The following is a 22,380-nucleotide window of genomic DNA, read 5'->3' as shown; positions in this document are numbered from 1 at the left end:
AATAAGTGACAAACATCCCATGCAACAGCAATGGCACTTCTGTTTCAAGTGGCGGCGGATTTGAATTCCTACAAGTGCATACACAATGCACGTAAGCAGAGACAGTTAAAGACTTTGAAAGCAAGTCAAGTGATGCAGATTGACCTAGAGTATTATTGAGCAAAAAGCAGGTTGACTCCACTATACTATAGCATTATTCAACAGGAAGCAATGTGAGATCTACAACTTGTATAGAGTGATATTGTGATTTGTAGCAGAAGCAGGTAGGAGAAACTTCAGCCTGAGTATGAAACAGTAAAGATAGGACAGGGAAGAAGCACTGTTTAGCATGAAGCTGTGTAAGGTAGAGATTACCGTGTATGTATACAGTATCCAATTAAATCATGATTATTTTACATAAGTCATCATACCACATGTATAGGTATACAAAAACACACTGGCTCACTCAATGGTACATGTCAACATCTGCATTTACAATTTTCTGAGTGCAGACATTAAATACACATTCTCACTTGACACAGTCAATGTAAACCAAAAAAAGTTAAATATTCAAAATGACGCATACACTGACTCAACCACAATGGCACATTCAGAGATGCATAGTTATCTGAAAACAAATGAAATCACGCACGCCCACAACACGGAAAACAGCCAACTTTACACAACAAACATTCATAAAACACATGCACGCACACATACACCACTGTGCAATACAATGCTATTACGGATAAAGCCACCATCAAGTACCCCAATATTGATGAAACCACAAGATGGCACTGACATCCCCACCACAATGACAACGCTGTAGTAGTAAGGTGATGCAATTAGTCCACAAGTCCCCTCCTAAACAGAGACAGAGTCAAAAAGAAAGTAAATGTTTTCTGTTTTCAGGAGAAAACAGATCAGAGTGCAAAAAAGCAGTGTGATTGGTCCATGTCTGAAGCCTAAATCACTGATTAACAAAAACAGTGAACACTCACCGAACCATTTTTCTTTATAACTGGAATTGCAAAAAATTGTCTTCAACAACAAACAAATAACAATGGCGTTCAAATTAAGGGGTGCTGTGTCCAGTTATGTGTAAAGAGAAGTTACAACCCCTGGGCTAATCAGAGCTGGTATTAATGTGTGAGTGAGTGGATGTGAGTTTATGGGTTATCATCTTTGTTTCTAAGAGGACAGGGGTATCTGTACCTCTGTTAGGTAGGAGACCATGACTTGACAGGCTGGGGGAGCTGGGTAACTGGATGAAGCTTGGCTCAGAAGTCCATGTCAACATCCAGTCACCTTCCTGGGTATGGTGTGGGGGGGCAGACTAGGACTACCCTAGTTGAGGTTGTCATAGATACTGGGGGCAGGGGGAACAGGAAGCTTGGGCTTCTTCTTTCTGTTGGATAGGCCTACTAGACTACTCTGGGAGCTGCTGCCCCCTCCACTCCCACTACCGCCCCCTCCTCCTCCTCCTCCTCCTCCCCCTCCTCCTCCTCCTCCTCCTCCTCCTCCTCCCCCTCCTCCTCCTCCTCCTCCTGTGCTGCTGTTTAGGCCAAGAGACGTCTTCTTCTTCTTCTTGGGCTTCTTGGAGTCTGAGTTGTTGGTGCCTGGGAGAGATCGAGAGGTGGGGGATGAGATGAGACCGACTTCCACTGTAATGAACGTACAGAATGTGGACCTGAATTCGGTTGTCTTACTAGCTTTGGAGGAGGCTGAATCGGAGGGGGAGATGTCTGAGGATCCGTCCCACTGTAGGCGACTCATGAGAACCTGTCCGTCTGAGGCGTCGTAGCAGTCACTCTCCACCATCGTGTCTGCATCGGGCAGAGACAACCTGACAGAGACAACAGCCGCTCAGATCAGACCAGATCAGACTGGCCACACAGACAGCAGCAGTACACATGGTGGAGCCATTCAATCTACCATACAGCACACTTACTGTAGTCAACTTTTTTTGGGGGGGGTCATTTAGCAGACGCTCTTATCCAGAGCGACGTACAGTTAGTGAGTGCATACATTTTCATACTGGCCCCCCATGGGAATCGAACCCACAACCCTGGCGTTGCAAGCTCCATGCTCTACCAACTGAGCTACACGGGCCATACAGTTGGCCATGAGTGCTCATACAGTAGCTAACTAACATAGTCCACTCTCATAGATAAGGCCTGTCCATCTAACTGGCACAAAACATCCACAATAAATTCAGTCATTCAATACAACAAGTCAAGCAAACACCTCTACATTTAGGGACACCACATGCACCAATCAATATATCAGTTCTAGGAATAAACCAGTCAGAGCCATTGGCGGTCTGAGGGGAGGGGGAGGGGCACACTCACGCGGACGGCCCCAGGAGGAACACCCTGACGGCCCTCCTCTGTTCGTCCGTGTGCTGGGGGCACCGCTGGGACCTGGCAGGGACACAACGTGGCATTACAAATCCCTGAGAAACACCTGCCCACAATGCACAGCGGCCCCGCCTACCCAGGGCCACGGCAGAGACAAGAGTGGGAGAGAGACAGAAACAGACATCGCCAGTGACCAATCAGATGAAGTGTCAAGAGTTTGGAGGTTAGAGGTTAATGTTTGCTCACTGACCGTGTCCAGTTACTCTCTCACCACGTAAGGCAGGCAGTGTCCAATCAGGGTCTTACATAGTCCAATTGGAAAATATCTGTTTAGTCCAATCAAAGATGAATTGTTTCACTGAGTTCTTAACACAATTTGGTATTTTACTGAACAAAAATAAACGCAACATGCAACAATTTCAAAGATTTTACTGAGTTACAGTTCATCGAAGGAAATCAGTCAATTGAAATAAATTCATTAGGCCATAATCTATGGATTTCACATGACTGGGCAGGGGTGCAGCCATGGGTGGGCTTGGGAGGGCATAGGCCCACCCACTTGGGAGCCAGGTCCACTCCCCCTCCCCACTACTCCTCAGACGATCCTGCAGGTGAAGAAGCCGGATGTGGAGGTCCTGGGCTGGCGTGGTTACACGTGGTCTGCGGTTGTGAGGCCGGTTGGATGTACTGCCAAATTCTCTAAAATGACGTTGGAGGCAGCTTATAGTAGAGAAATAAACAAATTCTCTGGCAACAGCACTGTTGGACATTCCTGCAGTCAGCATCCCAATTGCACGCGCCCTCAAAACTTGAGACATCTGTGGCATTGTGTTGTGTGACAAAACTGCACATTTTAGAGTGGCCTTTTATTGTCCCCAGTACAAGGTGCACCTGTGTAATGATCATGCTGTTTAATCAACTTCTTGATATGCCACACATGGCAGGTGGATAGATTATCTTGGCAAAGGAGAAATACTAACAGGGATGTAAACAAATTTATACCCAACATTTTAGAGAAATAAGCTTTTTGTGAGTATGGAAAATTTCTAGGATATTTTATTTCAGCTCATGAAAAATGGGACCAACACTTTACATGTTGCGTTTATATTTTTGTTCAGTATACATTTCTGATAAGAAAAAAAAAGCCAATAACTGACACCAATCATCTAATATGTTATAAAGGAAATGGAAAATAATTGAGAATCATATAGAGTTGCCACTTGTGTACCCCAAAAGTCAGTCCCAACTACACATGATCACAACACACCAATGAAACTGATCATGTTTAAAGATCCCACAGAAACAACATGCAGAACAATAACCATGAGTGTCTGTTGGCGGCCTCCATAACGGAGTTGGGCCACAGGTTTACCATTTGTCTGGAACACACGTCATTCATGTCACGGAAGACCTTCCTAACTAACTAGCTTAACAAACACCTCTGAGAACCTAGCAAGGTCCATACTAAGGGACAGGCTGAGGGATGGACACAGGATGTACATTGACATCAAACTTCCAGGGAGATGTCTGTCTGGCACAGTACAACCCTGAATGGCTCATCTTGATCATAATCAGCAACTTTGACTCAAGCTAACATCTGGTGCCAGCACTTGAGAAACCAAAAGTATTAATGAGTTTGTGTGATAAAGGTATGTGTGTGCACGTGTTTACTCTGTGTATCTGACAGTACATTAGGTGGAAATGACAAGACTGTATTAGAAAGGGTGCATGTGCTGTGTCTGGCGTAATCCTTACCTGGTGCACATCTTCTTGGTGTGCTCCGAGATCACTCCACATTGCTGCAGACAGGGGGCAGTATAGTTAGAGAGACAAGCCAGTCATACACACTCCTGATAAATGTCTAGAGATTTTAGATATGATCAGATATACAGTTAGACTTGTGGATGGATGGTAGAATGGATAAATGAAAATGACTCACTGTTGTCAACAGAGACCTCAGTTCGTCAGGGCCTAAAGTTTCGTAATTGATGCCAGTGTTATAGTTGTACTGCAGTGAGGGAGAGAGAATGATAACAGACATCAACACACTTTAATAGATATGTAGTATAACAGCAAATGTGAACCAATTGATTCTGGTTACCTTGTATGGATCTGCATTGACACTACTACTAAGCTCCCCTGAAAAAGAGAACAGCACATGATCTATCAGTCTACTTGCCACTGACTCCCAAAGACACAGATGATGCACACAACCACCACCAACCATGAAATATAGCAGTGATTACATTTAGTGAAATATCCACAATCTGAGCTCTGTGGAAAAAAAACAATATTACACAGCAAACTATTGATTCCTATGCCTGAGAAAACATACTATGTAAATTGACACTTTATGATAGGATAAAGCAAAGTTCTCTCCAGCTATTGACCAGTGTGGTAAGAGTACATAATTGATCATAATGTACATGCTTCCATAGCATGCATATTTATGCATAAGGCAAAATATATGTTAATGGTTTAATCCATCTGTATGCGATTGAAATTGAGCAGCACTTTAAGGACCAAAGCCACAAATGACAGGTCAATCAAACTGGGGTGGTTTGAGTTCAGGTCATTTATTACATTGGAACATCCTTGACCCTCCATAAAAGATAGCAGCACCGTTTCATTTCAGCTCCTTTTTAAGAATCATGGACAATCAGGAAATCAAGAATCAATGAAGACATGATACAAAACGACAAAAATAAAAATAAATGCAAACAAAAGCATGAATATGTCAAGTAGATAATGGATAGGATAACGCACAAGAGGACTTGTTGAGGCACCTGAGAAACTAAGTGATAAGCAGCTGGTCTGCTTTAGAGACATGACTGTAGTCTGTATCATTACTGGGACCAGACTATCATCTGACATGATATTTTCACTCAAGTGCTGAACAAGTTAAACAATACATAAAATAAATGATATATTACATGCACAGAACTGAAAACTAGAAGCTGAACTGTGATTTATTGCACACAATTGTCAGCTTCCTGTATGTCATTCTGAGCTCATTAGCTTTGCACCATGATCAATGTCAAATTAAAATCATCAAGTAAACAGGAGATTGTGGAGCACGAAGTCGGCCTTCGCCATTTATCTTAATGGCTTTTCCTCCTCTTCAATGCTGCTTCTGATCCTTTTCATACTGTACTACGTCTGTAGTCTGCTAACATTGTGCATTTGACCTGGACTTAAGCGGCAGACTCTTTCAATGGCCATCTATCCAGAAGAATCCAGAAGGCTGCATGAACAGTTTCAATAGAGGATTTGGGAGATACCTTGGGTCTCTGTTAAGGTTAATTTCCTTTCCTTAGGAATGAAAGTTCAAACTCCAGGCACTCTTTTCCTGATATACTATCCCTAAAAACGGCAGGGTTCTTTCCCAGATTCTTCTTGTGTTGACCTTTGACCCTAGATTGAAGTGGGGCAGGGCATTATAGAGCTGGCCTGGCAGTCATCAGCCCCTTCCGATCACTGAGGAAGTGCATCATCTCTCAACAGCACGCATGGAGCTTCCTGATCTGCAACACAAGGCTTTGGTCCCAGCAATGCTGAAACGACCAGAGTGTAAAACATCCCCAACCATTCAGCCAACTACTTTCGCGCACACAAACACACACAAAGTAGGGCTATAAATTGGGTGTATTCAGGAGTGGGCTCTATGTTCTACTTCACCTACACACTTCCATTTCAAGGGTACAGAGAGTCTGAACACTAGAACATTCTAGCTCCCAACAAACAACAAAACACCATGAGACCATATACATATAATATTCTGTACATCAGAATGCATTATATAAACAGAAATGTATGTAATTTAGTATGAATATCAGTTTGAATTTTAGTAAAATAAAAGCTGATTGAGAACTGATATTGACAAATGACATTTAAAGAGGCAATCTGCAGTTGCTACATCCATTTTATGATTTATAAATTAATGATATGTACCCATTGATTCTTGAAGAATTTAACTTAGAAATAGTTAAACTGTCGCACCCCATCAGAACCCAACATATAAGCTTGTTGTACTCCAATGTTTGTAAACAAAGTAAACAAACACTATATAGCCTCAAAACATGGTTAAAACTATAACTTTGATATCATGGATGGTCAGTCCTTGCATCCATAGCACGGTCTATTAATTTGAGTGTCAAAAAATGTCTACCACAATCCCTCAGCTTTTTACAGAAAAAGGGGCGGGGAGCACACTTTTATTGTTTTAACTGCTGATTGCCACTTCAAGATTAAAAAAGAAAAATGCCATTCTAATCATGTGTTTCAATTGGCAAATCTTTCCATTCCAGGTGGGAAATGCATTATGCAGTCAGGATTCAGGAATTTTAGATGACACATAGCTTATAGTTTGTCACTTCACCTGCATCTTACATGGGTTCAAAGAGGTATACTCACCATTTTTATGCTTTAGAGATTTAGATCTTCTGGGTGAATTTGGATTCTAAATAAATAATACACAAAAGAGAAGAACTGTCAATTTAGATAAACACTGATCTAGATTAACATATCACAAACAACTAGTGAGGCATGCAACAGGAAAAGTGAAGCACACACCCCTTGATCCAATTTAATTTGCAAAAATCAAAAAAAGTTCATCCTTGCCATGCTTGTAAGCAGAAAGTAGGGCTGTGACCATACCAGTATGGCAATATTTTTTCTATGGGAAAAATTAAAACATGAAGCAGACCAAACCCTTTTGTCCTTTAAAAAGCTGCTGTTTGTAAAATGTGCGCTATAGCTTGTAAAATAAATAAATGTGACTGGTTGACAACTTAATGTTTGTTTCCAACATTAGGGCTGTTTTCCTAAATAAGTTAAATCCACTTTGTGTTTTGTTTCCTTGCCACGATACTAACGATTAACGCGATACTGGTATAGTCCCGGCCCTAGCACAAAGGTAGAAAGGACAAAGGAATACCAGAAATCCTTAAGGTTATTTTTTAGCTATTGGCTCCCTTGTAATTACATGTGGACAAAAACACGACATACAAAACATGAATAAATATCTCAACAGCAATGAAACTTACCAAAGGTACATGTTGTTTCAAAGAATGTAAAAATACCTTATCTGACTTTCTCTTCTTAGCTGTAGAGGGAAAATAGAGGGGTGTAAGACAAGCATAGATGTGTTTGTTCAGCTAAAGTCACATACATTTATTTATTTTTAAACGTGCCTTTAATACTGACAACATTCAGACAGTGTTTGACACTTGTTTAATTCTCACCTTTTTTTTCTGAGCCATATGACCAGTCATTGTCATTGACGTCATCATTGTCTTCCTGATCACTCTCCGATTTGTTGTTCATGTTGTTACTGCTTGCTATTCTGTAGACCAATATCAAGAAAATGATCAGAATTGCCAACTCACTTGCGGACTGTATTGGTTTGTTTTCTATATGTTACATTGTAGTGTAGTGTCCACTGTCCATGTCCAGTGCCCCTTGCTGACCTGCGGTTGGCGATGCGGCTGCTGTTGCGCCCCATGCCCAGGCATTTCTCTAGATGAGGGGCAAAGCGGGACGCAGCAATGCTCCGGTTGCAGTTGGGACACACACACTCCTTGTTCTTCCACTGATTGTATACTTGCCCGAAAATATCCACTCCTGGTTGGTCAACGATTTCTACGGAGCAAGGCGAGAACATACATGAAAGATAAACTAACAAAAGAAAGGCAGAGAGATGAACCAGATAACCAGACCCAGGAGGAAGCACTCTCTGGTACTAACCGAAGTCCTTCATGCTCTCTTGGTCAGTGTCATCCAGGAAGAAGTAGCCCTGTTTGACAGCACGATGCACTTCGAAACACAGGCCCAAACAGGCGTCCTCCACCAGGTCTGAGTAGATGTCCTGAGCCAAGGCCTGTGGAGGGCAACAAAAAACAAAGCAAAGTAGGACAACAACTACCAACCATGATAGGATGGTAAAAGTGTAGTCCACTACTCACCTCTAGCTTGGTGTTGTCCAGGCCCGACAGAGACATATCCTCCATTTTCATTTGCAAAAATTTAAGGGCGAATCACTGCCTTCTACATGGCACAGTTATGGGGGAAAACACAGCTGAAAACAGGAAATACACACATAGTGATTTAAAATAACTCAGTCATTCAAACAAATACAAATAAGTGATGAGACAAGAGATTTTCCATTTGTTGGACAAAACCCAAGAAAAGCCCCTGAGTGAGACTATCAACACTTACAAAGGAGCACCGACACTCAGTTAAGACCTATTCTTCGCGAATAGTTGGCAGAGGTGACTGCCTGGTATTGTTTTGGTTAGCTGTTGAAACAAATAAACAAATACATTTCACTGGATTTGTAAATTTGGTGTTGCGGCTACACAATACAAGACAGAATCAGAACAAAAACGAAAGTAAAGCTAGACTGGCTAGCTCCTAACGTTACGTGCTAGCTAGCTAGTGCTAACGTTAGATATTAGCTAGGATAGAACGCAGTAAAAACTGATAGCTAACTATCTATCTAGATAGCAAAACAACAAATATTTTCTTAATATCTGCTACAGATAGCTAAAACATAGCTCGTTAACAAATCAGCTCATTGCATATAATCTTACTAATAAGGGTACGTACAATTAAATTATTTCTTTACAGAGACGATCATACTGGTCAGCTCACACTCACCATCAACGACCAATCTATGACTGAACCGTTAGCAGTTACAGTTTAGCTGGACATTGACAGAGATTCTCTTGCTACATTGTATCTAGCTAAGATGATACATGTTGTTGTAGCTACTAGCTAGTCATTTAAATGTGATCCAACAGCGCAGTCAAAGGGAAATGATAAGAAAATGTAAAAAGAGGCTGCCATTTTCCTTCTAAAACAGACCTCACCAAACGATCACCGAGGTCTCCGTAACATTTTACTTGGCCAAAAGTAGGAAAAACTGGCAGAGAAATGCAAATATAATTTCTAATCAACTCTATTGACTGTACTTAAGTACATACATTTAATTTATAATTGGATATGTAATAATTAAATAGAAAAAACCTTGGACGTCTGGAATTGCCCCTTCTCGTGAGTGGCTATTTGTGATTGACGTGCAAAGGGAAGAGGTCAAATAATCACAGTTATCCTTTATCGATTAGTTCTCATGAAACACAACCAAATCACAGATTAGAGGGTATAGGTAGTTGTAAGTATCTTTGACGAAATTCTAATTTAGACATCTTTTTAGGACACTATTGTTTGGTCAGCATTTCGAACATATTATTTGAAGGGTCCCACTATTTGGCAAGTGTCTTCAATCAACATCCATCACAAATTTACATTTACATTTTAGTCATTTAGCAGACGCTCTTATCCAGAGCGACTTACAGTTAGTGAGTGCATAAAAAAAAAAAACATACTGGCCCCCCGTGGGAATCGAACCCACAACCCTGGAGTTGCAAGCGCCATGCTCTACCAACTGAGCCTACAATCATTTGTAAAAATAAGAAATGCAATATGTATACTTTGTTAAAGACCAAGTTTATTTGTCAAATACTTAAATAGCAGGGACATAAGAACACCCTCAGCTATAGAAAACATCAAAAATGTGTCAAATGATCAGCAGTACAAATCTGTAAAGCCTTTGTTCTCATTTAGTCATTTATACAAAGAAACATGGGGAGAGATGTAATAACTAAAACGGACAAATACAATCAAAAACTTTTCCCCTGCAAGCAATGGACTCACGCCTCAGATGGAGCCACTGACAAGACTTTGCCAAATCAAAGTACAAATCAAAGTATTTCCACACAATACAAAAAAGCAATATTTACAAATACCATACAACAGTATGTTGTATCCCCATTGGCAACGCCTTTCCCCAAATCCAGTATCCCACCCTGCATAACATTTCCTTCACCAAATCATATATAGCCCAACATGCTGGTATTATTCAGTCAACAATTATGAGATGTAGAAATGGACAAACTCAGTCCCATTTAAAACTGGGGCCATTATTAACCGATTGTACTGTCCTGGAAACAAGTTAAACTTATGACATAACCTGTCCCGTGGGTCGTCTAACACATATGTCCTTGTGCTGGTAAGCAACAGGACCACACTGAGCAGACATGACTCGGCTTCAATCATTTTGAGAAAAGGGCATAAAAAACATCTACATTCAAGGTGTTTGTGTGGTAATGGGATGAGAAGTGCCTCCTACACCCACGCAGGCACATACATCCTTCACAGGTTGCAGTCCGGTTCTGTACCCTTCTCCGCTAAGTGCAAACTAGTTCACTGCCCCTTAAGGATTTAAAAGCATGCGACTGGTGTAAGAAACATTTTGGGAACTCCGTCTAGCCCATTCTCACACCAAGCAAATGTTTTTTCATCCTTGGGGAGTGGAGAAGTACACACATGGAGGAAGGTAGATAATCGAACAGCAGCCACAGTCAAACACAGGATGCAGACAACACACACCAATGCAGTCGCTCTCACACAAACGTAGGGGCTGAACAGATGACTGTTGAACACAGGAAGTATGGGACAGGCTTTCATTAAGTGCAAAGCTTTTTTGGGATAATCAGACTAAAAGAATATCGGGGTAGGGGTCAATTTAATTTGAATTAAATAACTAAATGGATCCATTTCAATCCATCCCTGATTTCAAATGGAACTGACCACAGCCCTCAACATTATTAAAACAAATTCATTAAATCACCTATACATCAAATAGAAGTGTAAAACAGTGGTTCAAGGAAGAAATCAACACCAATATTAAATTGTACAACATAGTCTGTTTAAAACATACTTGGACTTAAATCTCATATCTCCAGTCCGGGCAAAAATAACAACTAAGTGTGTCGATTAACGATAAATTCCTTTGATACCACTAAGAAACATTCATTATTTATACTGTTCCAACAGGCCAGTGGATGAACAAATCTAAACTGGAAAATCAACATGAGAACCAACATGAGTCAAACAGAATTGTCTTGGACTTGCTCCACAAAGACCCTTGAAATTGTCCCCAAAAAAGGTTGGATGCATTTCTATGTAGAATAAATAAATAGACTGTCAGTCACCTTTGAACTTGAACACCTGTCAAAGGCAGGTAAAAGGCATGTTTCTAAATGCATCCAAATCTAACTGAAACTGTGGATGAATACATCTCCTCTAAATTTCCAGCAACAAAAAGAGACATTCATAATGGCTTAATTTTTCCTGAAGATACCACCTCGTTAAGAACCTAATAATAAAAACATACAAATTGAGAGTAGAAAGAAAGTTGAGAGGCGCTGAAGAACCAAAGACTAAAGGAAACATTTCTCAAGAGTGCAATTATTTGGTCCCCTGCAACCCCCACCCCAAAATAATCCCCCAGACAAATAGATAGGTTCTTTGGCTCTAGGAGGCCTGTTCACAACTCCCCACTACCCAACCTTCCTCCTTTGTAACCGTGGCCTCTAGTATCTGACACAGACTTACACTGACAAAGCAGGATGGGGCCAAAATCAACAGTCACCCAAAAATAGCTATTTAGAAACCTATTAGCCACAGAATGTAGAAAGGAAGCCAAATGTCCCAACGCGCTTTAGATTGGACCCACCTGAACCCAGCGTTTTGTGGGCTGGGCAGGGGAGCAGGTCAAGGTGGGGTTGAAGGAATAACAGATGATGGGCATGATGTGGTGGTGTTAGGGTCTTCACCCTCCTTGTACAGAACACCAATGAAGAAACACAGGAGAGAGAAAGCGTGTGAGAAATGGACATGGTGGTGCAGGGGCTCCCTCTGGTGGTGGGTGGTGAGGAGAGCAGGGTCAGCACAGTGTCAGCGCTCCCTGGACTCTTGGCTCAGCTCAGCGCTGCTCAGTCTCTCTTGGGTCACAACGGACCAGTGTTTCAGTCTGAATCAGAGTCCGACGTCGCCACTGAGCTCGAATCACTGCTGCTACTCCCCTCTGACTTGTTCTCCTTATCCTCCGCCTCCTCATCGTCATCATCGTCTTCTTCATTCTGCAAGAGGTGTCGCACAACAACAAGGAAGTTAACCTCATGTCAGTCAAGGGCACCATTATAATTTGCAACAGCAATGATGAATTTCACACAAGTCTAAAAACTGACATTGTCGTCATCATCGTCGTCGTCTTCCTCCTCACTGTCCTCTGCACTGGATGAATCGTTATCTGATGAGGCAGCCTCCTTCTCTTCCTCCTCATCATCATCATCATCCTCATCCTCTGTGTCCTGGGGGAAGATTGATTGTCAGAGATGAATGATGTTTGACTTAGTAGAGCAGAGTGGTAAAAGTAGAGTGGTAATGATAAACAAAACTGAACAGAGCTGTGACTTACCGACTTCTTGGTTACCTTGGCCTTAACTTTGGCTGCAGTGCCTCCTGGTTTTGCTGGGGTTTTTCTTTTCTGAGGAAGACAATAGGAGATTAAGATTAACACTCAGTTTGTTTACATGTTAATTTGCCAGCAACTACAGGGAGAGTTTGTGATAACTCTCACTCTAAGGCATAATAGAATAGCATGGACAACTTACTTGTGAGTTGTACTCCTTGTACGTGTTTCTTTCTTGTGAGGACAAGCTCTGTGAAAGAAGGGACATTTTAGTTAGTCAGGTCATTACAGGCACACAACTGCTAGGATGTTCAATGCACTCAGTGTCTGCTACAAATCAAAGATGGCGTACCGCTAGCCACCGCTCCAGCTCTACTTTGTACAGCTTCTGTTTCTCCTCAGCGATCTTCTTGTAGCGGTCTTTCTCCTTCTGCGGCTGCCTCTGCCAGCGGCCCCCGATCTCCCCCATGCGCTCCTTCATAGGGAGGTGGTTCAGCTCCCCGTTGGACAGCATCTCCTGAGAGAACTTCTGGTAGCCATTCCTGAAAGGTACATTGGTGAACAGATTGAAGTAAGTTTCTCAAAAACAAAAATACAGACAGAAACACTCCATCAGAAATACACTCACGATGGGGGTTTCTTGGGTTCACCGTCAAATTTCATCTTCTTCCCTGAGGCAATGATGGTGGCAGGAGAGCGCATCTCACTCAGTTCCCTCTGTCAGAAAAATAAAGAGTGCACTTAAATCTCTGGGACTCACCTCTGCCTTTTAGACACATGGGTTTCCACTTACCTCATATCGTTTCTGGTCCTCAGCTGCCTTCTTGATCCACATGATCTTCTCCTTCTTCTCCATGGTGTTCCAAGTGGCTTCCATGGCTTTCTGGGCTTTTGGCCGGTCGTTCTGTAAAGCACAGGAGGAATGAGGCAGATAGTCAGGACAAGGGGAGGAGGAGGAGTTGACATGCTTTAAAGGCAGTCCTGATCCAAGGCCTTGTGAAGGCTGTAGTTGGGTCACCAACCTTGAACCTGGCCAGGTAGTCTCCTATGACGCTCTGCTGCCAGATGTCCTGTGCAGTCTTGGGGGTGTCTGGCAGCCGGCTGCGCTCCTCTTGTCCCTTCTTCACAGACTCTGCCTTCAGGACCGTCTCAAGACGCTTGTACTTCTCCTACAGGGGGAAGACAACGTCAGTTATTTAGCCAACAATCACAGGTAGAGGCTGAAACCAGAAATCCCCTTTCATCGACACAAGCCGATGCCATATGATATATATATATATATATATATATATACAGTGGGGAAAAAAAGTATTTAGTCAGCCACCAATTGTGCAAGTTCTCCCACTTAAAAAGATGAGAGAGGCCTGTAATTTTCATCATAGGTACACGTCAACAATGACAGACAAAATGAGAGAAAAAAAATCCAGAAAATCACATTGTAGGATTTTTAATGAATTTATTTGCAAATTATAGTGGAAAATAAGTATTTGGTCAATAACAAAAGTTTCTCAGTACTTTGTTATATACCCTTTGTTGGCAATGACACAGGTCAAACGTTTTCTGTAAGTCTTCACAAGGTTTTCACACACTGTTGCTGGTATTTTGGCCCATTCCTCCATGCAGATCTCCTCTAGAGCAGTGATGTTTTGGGGCTGTCGCTGGGCAACACGGACTTTCAACTCCCTCCAAAGATTTTCTATGGGGTTGAGATCTGGAGACTCCAGGACCTTGAAATGCTTCTTACGAAGCCACTCCTTCGTTGCCCGGGCGGTGTGTTTGGGATCATTGTCATGCTGAAAGACCCAGCCACGTTTCATTTTCAATGCCCTTGCTGATGGAAGGAGGTTTTCACTCAAAATCTCAAGATACATGGCCCCATTCATTCTTTCCTTTACACGGATCAGTCGTCCTGGTCCCTTTGCAGAAAAACAGCCCCAAAGTATGATGTTTTCACTCCCATGCTTCACAGTAGGTATGGTGTTCTTTGGATGCAACTCAGCATTCTTTGTCCTCCAAACACGACGAGTTGAGTTTTTACCAAAAAGTTATATTTTGGTTTCATCTGACCATATGACATTCTCCCAATCCTCTTCTGGATGCACTCTAGCAAACTTCAGACGGGCCTGGACATGTACTGGCTTAAGCAGGGGGACACGTCTAGCACTGCAGGATTTGAATCCCTGGCGGCGTAGTGTGTTACTGATGGTAGGTTTGTTACTTTGGTCCCAGCTCTCTGCAGGTCATTCACTAGGTCCCCCCGTGTGGTTCTGGGATTTTTGCTCACCGTTCTTGTTATCATTTTGACCCCACGGGGTGAGATCTTGCGTGGAGCCCCAGATCGAGGGAGATTATCAGTGGTCTTGTATGTCTTCCATTTCCTAATAATTGCTCCCACAGTTGATTTCTTCAAACCAAGCTGCTTACCTATTGCAGATTCAGTCTTCCCAGCCTGGTGCAGGTCTACAATTTTGTTTCTGGTGTCCTTTGACAGCTCTTTGGTCTTGGCCATAGTGGAGTTTGGAGTGTGACTGTTTGAGGTTGTGGACAGGTGTCTTTTATACTGATAACAAGTTCAAACAGGTGCCATTAATACAGGTAACGAGTGGAGGACAGAGGAGCCTCTTAAAGAAGAAGTTACAGGTCTGTGAGAGCCAGAAATCTTGCTTGTTTGTAGGTGACCAAATACTTATTTTCCACCATAATTTGCAAATAAATTTATTAAAAATCCTACAATGTGATTTTCTGGATTTTCTTTTCTCAATTTGTCTGTCATAGTTGACGTGTACCTATGATGAAAATTACAGGCCTCTCTCATCTTTTTAAGTGGGAGAACTTGCACAATTGGTGGCTGACTAAATACTTCTTTTCCCCACTGTATATATTGATGCGGTCATGCATTGTACTGCATATACTGCATCATACTGCTCAGAACCCTCCCTCAGCTGCACTATGGTAGTGTGTATTAAACTGAGGTGTGTACCTTCTTCTTATCTGAGAGCTCATTCCACATGCGTGCCAGCAGCCTGGTGAGCTCACTGTCAGACAGGTCTGGTCGCTCCTGCTGCAGCTTGGGCCGTTTCTCTTCAGAGAAGATGAACATGGCCGAGATGGGCCTTTTGGGCTTCTCTGGACTAGGCTGCAATTTAAGCGATGGGAGCTTTTTTCAATTCAATACAACTTTATTGATCCCCTCTGAAATAATGCATACTATGGTCAATATCTATTGTCTGAGATTGATCAAATTACAGTCATCTCCATTTCATACTTCTTTATGATTGTTATTGTGAAATGTGCGGAGCTGATGATGTGAGTGATACTGATGCATTGTGGGGATTACCTTTGCTCTGCTCTTCTTTTTGCTTCCCCCGCTGCCCTTCTTAAAGCCAATCATCTTCTGCTCCCCCAGCACACGCTGCTGCTCCTCCTCTGATATACTCTGCAGACAGACACTGAGTAAATAACATACATACTGCCTCTGCTCTCATTCACTAGATATATAGAAATAGACACACAGACATGTAGAAAAACAAACTTACACAAAGAAACCGGTTCATCTCGACTTCGTATTCTTTCTTTCTCTGAAAAACAGAATTTTGAAAACTTGAGCGTTGAAGACTTGACAGTAGGTCCAAAAAGTCAATGTTGGAGTGAACAGTCCACCTGCTAGTGAAGTACAGACCTGCTCGCAGCGTTTCTGGTAGGCGTCCTTCTCGTTCTGTTTCAGCAGCTTCCACTGCTGGCTGCACATGACCATGCGCTCTGTACTGGGCACGTCCTTCATACTGGACATCAACTCAGCACAGAACATGGAGTAACCATTCCTAAAAAACACACAGAGTACACAACACGGTCACAACTTTCCTCACCATGTCCAGTTAACACAGTGTGATCACCCAGTGGTAAGATTAAAAGTGTGCTGGTGGGGATTAGTACTCACGGAGGTGGTTTGTCCGGCCTGCCATCAGATTTGTCCTTCAGATGTCTCTCAGCCTTGGTGAGGGTGGACTTGACGATGTCCTCGTTGCTCATGTTGAGCTCTGGGTGCGTCTCAATGAAGCCCTTCATCACCTCCTGTGGAAAACAACCAGGGGTCATGGGTTAACAATTAATTAATCCTCTCGAAAATACCAGAGTCAGGCAGTAATTTTGCCATCTTCAGAGACTTGTGCCTCATATTTAACTGTGCTCTCACCTCATATGCTTTGTGCATCTCCAGGGACTTAGCAATCCACTTGAGTCTCTTTTTGTCTGACAGCTGTGTCCACTGCTTCCCAAGACTATCTTTAATGTCTTTGGTGGTCGCCTAGTAACAGACAGATTCAACAACATATACATTGCTTCAGATGGACATAGTTCAACTTTAGCATGTTAGCATTGAGTGTGAACATTGTGTTTTTGTAGGTGCTAACAAACAGTCCTGAAAAGCTTGACTCACGTCTGCATGCGTTTTGAGGAAGGCCTTCTTCTCGTGGCTGTACCATAGCTGCTGAGGCGTCCTGGGTTTCTCTGGTACATTAGAACCTTTCTTTGCCATGCTCTCCACCAGGTCGGGATGGTCCTCCCTATAGTCACACAGAAACACACTGGCTACTGTACATGTACTAATCAAGCAAAATAAAACACATTCAACACAATGGAGAAAATCCTACACCCCCTTCAAAGATGTATATTTACTCCAGTTGCAGATAACCTACATTTGAACCTTACCTGAACTTTGACATGCTGTGCCCAAACGTTTCTTTGTCTTTCTGGAAGTCTTCTAGATATTTTTTCTGTTGTCAAAAAAACAAAACAAGGCACAGACAACCATGAGCAACGTCAGCAAATTACTCCGCTCAAATAAATTATATCTACCAAGGAGGACATATTCTCCCATTCCAAGTGTCACTATATCCCTCCCTCCCTTTAATTGCATCTCTTCCTTTCCTTCCCACTCTGTCACTGCTTCTGACCTTCTTTTTGTCAGGCAGCCCTCTGTATTTCATGGAGAGGATCTTGGTGAGGTCTAGGTTGCTCATCTCAGGGTGCAGCTTGGCATACTTGGCCCTCTTCTCAATGAAGAAGCGGAAATATGGCGTCAGGGGCTTTTTGGGGAAATCTGGATGCTTCTGTTCAGTAAAAAATAAAACCAAAAGAACATTCGAAAGAACAATACTCAATATGAGCAAAACGACACACAAAGACAGTTAGTCATCACGACTGAATTTGCTAAGACAATGTGTTACCTGTGAAAGTATCAACTGATAGTGTCCATCATAAAAATATGATATGCGGCTCACCTTCAGCTTCTTGCCCTTATACGGGTTCTTGATGAAGTCTTGGGCATCGAAAATCAGCTCTGTTAATGTGCGGAATTTACGGATCTGAACCAAAGACACAGAACAACATAAGACGCATTGCAGAGGCAAGATGCAGTATGTACATATTGAACTGACAAGAGTTGGAAATCCACTTTTATTCTCTAATACACAATACCCCAGTCCACAGTATAGCATGATAGAGACATCGCGTACCACTTTGGAGACCTCGTTCCACTTCTGTTTGCACATCTCTCCTGTGAATGAGTTGAAGGCCACCTTCTCCCAGTCCAGATGGGACTCCGACGTCTTGTACTTGGCCAGGTCCTTCTGGGGAAGATTGACTTTCATGGCCTCTAGCAGATTCAAAAGGTCGTCCTGCGTCCACACTATAGCCACGCAAGGACACACATATCAGCTTGCCTGCCCTGCAACCATTATCCTGGCTGAAGTGAACAAAATCATGAATCTCTCTATTTTGCACCATATTCTGAAGGGGATGGAAGGAAGAAGTTCCATGTTGCGACTATATCTCACCTTGATTGACTACTATGATCTCACGTTGATTGACTATGATCTCACCTTGGTCTTTAGTGGACGGGTCCATTTCTCCATTCATCTGTACTTTATTTTACCTAAACATAAACAGATCCTATTAAAACACTATCCCTTTCTTTTAAAAGGCTGGGAATAATATACAAGGTGCGGCCCCTAGCTCAGTTGGTAGAGCATGGCGCTTGCAACACCAGGGTTGTGGCTTCGATTCCCACGGGGGGCCAGTATGAAAATGTATGCACTCACTAACTATAAGTCGCTATGGATAACAACGTCTGCTAAATGACTAAAATGTAAATGTGCGGTGAGTCATTGTTAATCTTACCAACAATTTACTCTCACTACTGTGCCAGCAAAAAAATTATACACAGGAGACATAATATCCAAGTTTCCTATGCACACAAAGCATAAGCCTAATGCATGCAAATGCCTTGTAACAGAAAACTACTTTGGCCAATGATATGCCTTGTGATATTAGGAAATATCTGGAAAAAATAATTATTGCAGGTTACACAAATTTTAAATGGCATTGGTTTGCGCTTAAAGTGAATATAATTCGACTAGTATATTTGTTTGCATATTACAATAAATTGGTGTAAAATATGATTCTGAAAACAAGATTTATTGGACAGAGATTATTCGATTGCTTTTATTCATTACATCAACGTCAAAGATGATTCCAAACAAGCTATTAGGTAAGAAATTCCAGCCTTTTCAAATCCTGGAAATTAAAATCGACCTCGACATGATGGTTATTAATGTTTATTATACCGCCCCTAAACGTTTACGCTACATCGTGAGACAGGCTATAGCTTGTGACGGTTTCACATCTCAAATAACACCACAGAAGCCTACGACTGGTAATGCTCTCTGTATGTCGATTTGGAAAATAGGCTAGCTTATTCTACATTAAAGTAGCTACTCATTTTGCTTTCTGTCGACCATGTCTTCTGTCGGTCGGTAATGGAGGATTTAATCGGAGTGGTGGTGGGGAGGTACCACAGAAGGAGGAAGCGAACGTTTAGAGGCAGCTGTAGGCAACCAGCTGACAATGGACGGGAGATCCGCTTTCGGTCTCCGACGAGGAGAAATGGTGGCAAGGGAGCATTACTACCAAATGAACCACTCGACAAAGCCACACTACCAACATTGAGCTGGAAGAGAAACCTTCCTCCGCCTTGAATCTATCGGCCGACTCTTGTGAGGGGCTAGAGGGAGAAATATTACGCTTTATAATAAATTAAATTGTTGGGCTTCGTCCTCCGAGACCCGTTTCTAGGCTTTAATCGTTTTAGTATAGCAGCGGGCAACCATAATCAAACCGAAAAAGCAGGACATTCTTGCGCGAGGCGTAACGGATTTCGGATATGTGATGGCGACTCTGAAGTCTGCACCCCGCCTGTTTCCCGGTTCTTGGTGAAATAGTACGCACGAGCTTGTGTTGGACTGCCAGTGTGTTTAAGGGGGGATACAACTATCGCTGGTCTAACGATGCGTTTAAAACAGTGGTTGGACATAGGTAGCTAATGTCACAAATCAATGCAATTTATGGGAAATTCAAAAGTAATATCCTGGTATGATAAAATATTTTGGGTGGTCCACAAACTCCAACGACCGCGCTAGCTAGCTGCAACCGCACTACTCTGGTTCAATGCAAGGGTTAGCTAGCTGCTAACTCGCTAGCTAGCTATATTATGTTAGCAGCCATCAGATTAACATTAATTTACAACAATATATGAAATTGTTGGCCAACACGGTGGCCACCTGCGAAAATACTCAAATGACAACTAAATTGCGGGTAACAATCTATACATTTTAAAGTTTAAGAAGGTAACTAGTTAGCTAAATATAAAACATGAAAACCACCAGACCAGTCAACTTTTATGCTAGCTAAAGCTTGGCTAACTTCAGGGGATTCACAATGGAGAAGGATTTACGTTTTATTTTGTATATACATTTAGGGTGCAATCAATATAGCAGGTAATGTTAACTAGCTAAATACATTTTTAATTGGTCGGTAAAAATATTATGTATTTGCCTAACGTTAATAGTTTTGCATTAACCTATAGGAAAAAAATCCAGTTCCAAACGCCTGCGACCCGAACATTGACCTCGTCTCCATGAAAGGGAATCTGTAGAAAATCATTAATCAGACAGACAAATTCACTGTTGTGTTTCTTGAAAATCGACGATTAAAATGAACAAACTCACCCTGAAACGGTTCTGTTCACCCCGACTTTTCTTTCAGCTGTCGTTGAACACGGGGTAAACCAGATTTTGTAGCCGTGTGGCGAGGATGGGTCGTGAAGACTGAGGCACACGAATGAAGAAAAAGGGAAATAAATTATAACAATCTTCGCTAATCGTCAGAACTGAAATACGGATACAGAACTAAAATCTCTCATCATTCACAAGGTTTCAATCCGCGGTTACATTGTATCAAGTTGTCACCACACAGAATGAAACATTTTTACATCCGAGACTGCAAATGGTTCTAGAGCCGCCATGCTACAGGCAAAGCGCGAGTCAGTTAGGATACCGACCGTGACAAGCTCCTATGGCGCACTACATGCTTAGCAAGAAACGGGGTTTAAAGTAAGCCTGGGTGTGCAACTAACCAGACCCACACCAGGATCATAGGCTATAACAGTACCAAAGACTGGTTTTCGCAGGTTGGCATTGATGGTTGTTAAGCGAGATCGAGGGCGAGCCCACACGGTGAGATATTAAACTGAGATCCATGATGGCTAACCAGAGAGGCGGCTGGTTCAGTCAACAACCGCATGGAGATCTCGGCGCGGAAATAGTCAATTCTTAGCAGAAAATAAGATAAATTGGTGAATTAAATGCCAAATTGACGGTGGTCCATAATCAAGGCATATGTTATCAATTTATACCATATTATTTAGACCCTATTGTTCGTATTTCTTACCCGTGGTAAAGGACAACAAATTCGGGTATGGCGACCTCGGAATGGTCTACCCTACAGCAGTCAGTGCTTTGCTAACAATTCAAGATGAGGCGTTCTTTAAAAATTACTCAAGGGAGAAAATAAACCATACTGAGCGTAAATTATTTGCTGGAAAGTCGTTTGTGGAAGTATTTTTTTTATATATATTTTGAGCAGTCGAATTGACGAAGGAGGTGGCTGTGAGCCTTACCTGTCTCAGCGTGAGTCGAGCTCGTTGTGGAGCAAGGGTTGGGTTGAATGTTAGCCAGCACTGCGCCGCTGGTCCAGGGCACAGGCGCTCCAGTCCCCGCAGAGATGGGAACTTCCCCCCGCCTCCATCTCACTTGCTTTCTCCTTCCACTCAACGCGCAGCTCTCTCGATCCGACCATTTCTCTTAGCAAAGACATCCGCATTTTCGATCTCTCCCCCGCTGCCGAACGCATCACCCACAGCCATACTATTTTTCCACATTTAGCTCTCCGACCCGCCGTGGCCAACCGAGGACAATGAGCTGTGCAAATATTTTTAGACTACCGGTACTTTAGTAAAAGTTAATTGTCCCAGACAGCTGCCTATATCTAAGTGGAACTTTAGTCAGCTAATGTTGTTACATCAAAGTAATTTCACTAATTATAGAATAATAACTATAACATTTAATAATAATCTGCAGTGTTTAGGCCTACTGAACATTTGGAGGAAAAAAGTGTCATAAACATATATTCATGCCAGCGCTAACTCTGCTGACAGTTTGCGAAAACGAAACAGATACTAGAATCGTATTCCATGGATAGGCCTATACTTTTAGTGGTGCTGCTATTTGCAAATCTAGCAGGCTATTTGACGGGTTCATTTTCCCACTCGTGTAATTTCTTCCAACTCCACCTTGTCAGTTTGTGGGCGTAACCCAGCCATCCAATCCATAC

At 42.4% G+C, this 22,380-nt stretch overlaps 1 protein-coding gene and 1 pseudogene across 3 annotated transcripts; both read right to left on the bottom strand.

The window, feature by feature from the left end:
* Positions 1–1,242: 1,242 nt before the first annotated feature.
* On the bottom strand, positions 1,243–9,217 carry LOC311104396 (ataxin-7-like protein 3; annotated as a pseudogene). Its single transcript has 14 exons — positions 8,997–9,217; positions 8,556–8,635; positions 8,303–8,415; positions 8,085–8,217; positions 7,808–7,979; positions 7,583–7,683; positions 7,421–7,443; positions 6,753–6,798; positions 4,441–4,478; positions 4,279–4,347; positions 4,095–4,138; positions 2,331–2,402; positions 1,689–1,825; positions 1,243–1,598 (listed from the first exon to the last, which is right to left on the bottom strand). The product of its transcript is annotated as an ataxin-7-like protein 3 (transcript).
* Positions 9,218–9,826: 609 nt separating this feature from the next.
* LOC311104318 (nucleolar transcription factor 1-like) lies at positions 9,827–22,284 on the bottom strand. 2 transcript variants are annotated; one of them, XM_084146132.1, is made up of 22 exons: positions 21,668–22,284; positions 20,718–20,816; positions 18,489–18,586; positions 18,168–18,340; positions 17,934–18,017; positions 17,607–17,762; positions 17,362–17,426; positions 17,090–17,216; positions 16,847–16,957; positions 16,592–16,725; positions 16,334–16,475; positions 16,191–16,232; positions 15,992–16,090; positions 15,635–15,790; positions 13,677–13,823; positions 13,448–13,558; positions 13,283–13,371; positions 13,007–13,196; positions 12,857–12,904; positions 12,661–12,729; positions 12,431–12,553; positions 9,827–12,322 (listed from the first exon to the last, which is right to left on the bottom strand). In XM_084146132.1, the coding sequence occupies exons 3-22, from the start codon at positions 18,568–18,570 to the stop codon at positions 12,209–12,211; spliced, it is 2,262 nt and encodes a 753-aa protein (XP_084002258.1). In that variant the 5' UTR covers positions 18,571–18,586; positions 20,718–20,816; positions 21,668–22,284; the 3' UTR covers positions 9,827–12,208. The 2 variants fall into 2 exon arrangements, with proteins under 2 accessions (XP_084002258.1, XP_084002259.1); XM_084146133.1 differs by having other exon boundaries at positions 18,534–18,586; positions 21,668–22,266.
* Between the last annotated feature and the right edge of the window lie 96 nt (positions 22,285–22,380).

Source organism: Coregonus lavaretus (assembly GCF_964263955.1).
Source record: "Coregonus lavaretus genome assembly, chromosome: 28".
Classification (NCBI taxonomy): Eukaryota; Metazoa; Chordata; class Actinopteri; order Salmoniformes; family Salmonidae; genus Coregonus; species Coregonus lavaretus.
Note: the sequence above shows the minus strand (reverse complement) of the source record. Positions and strands in the feature narration are given on the sequence as shown.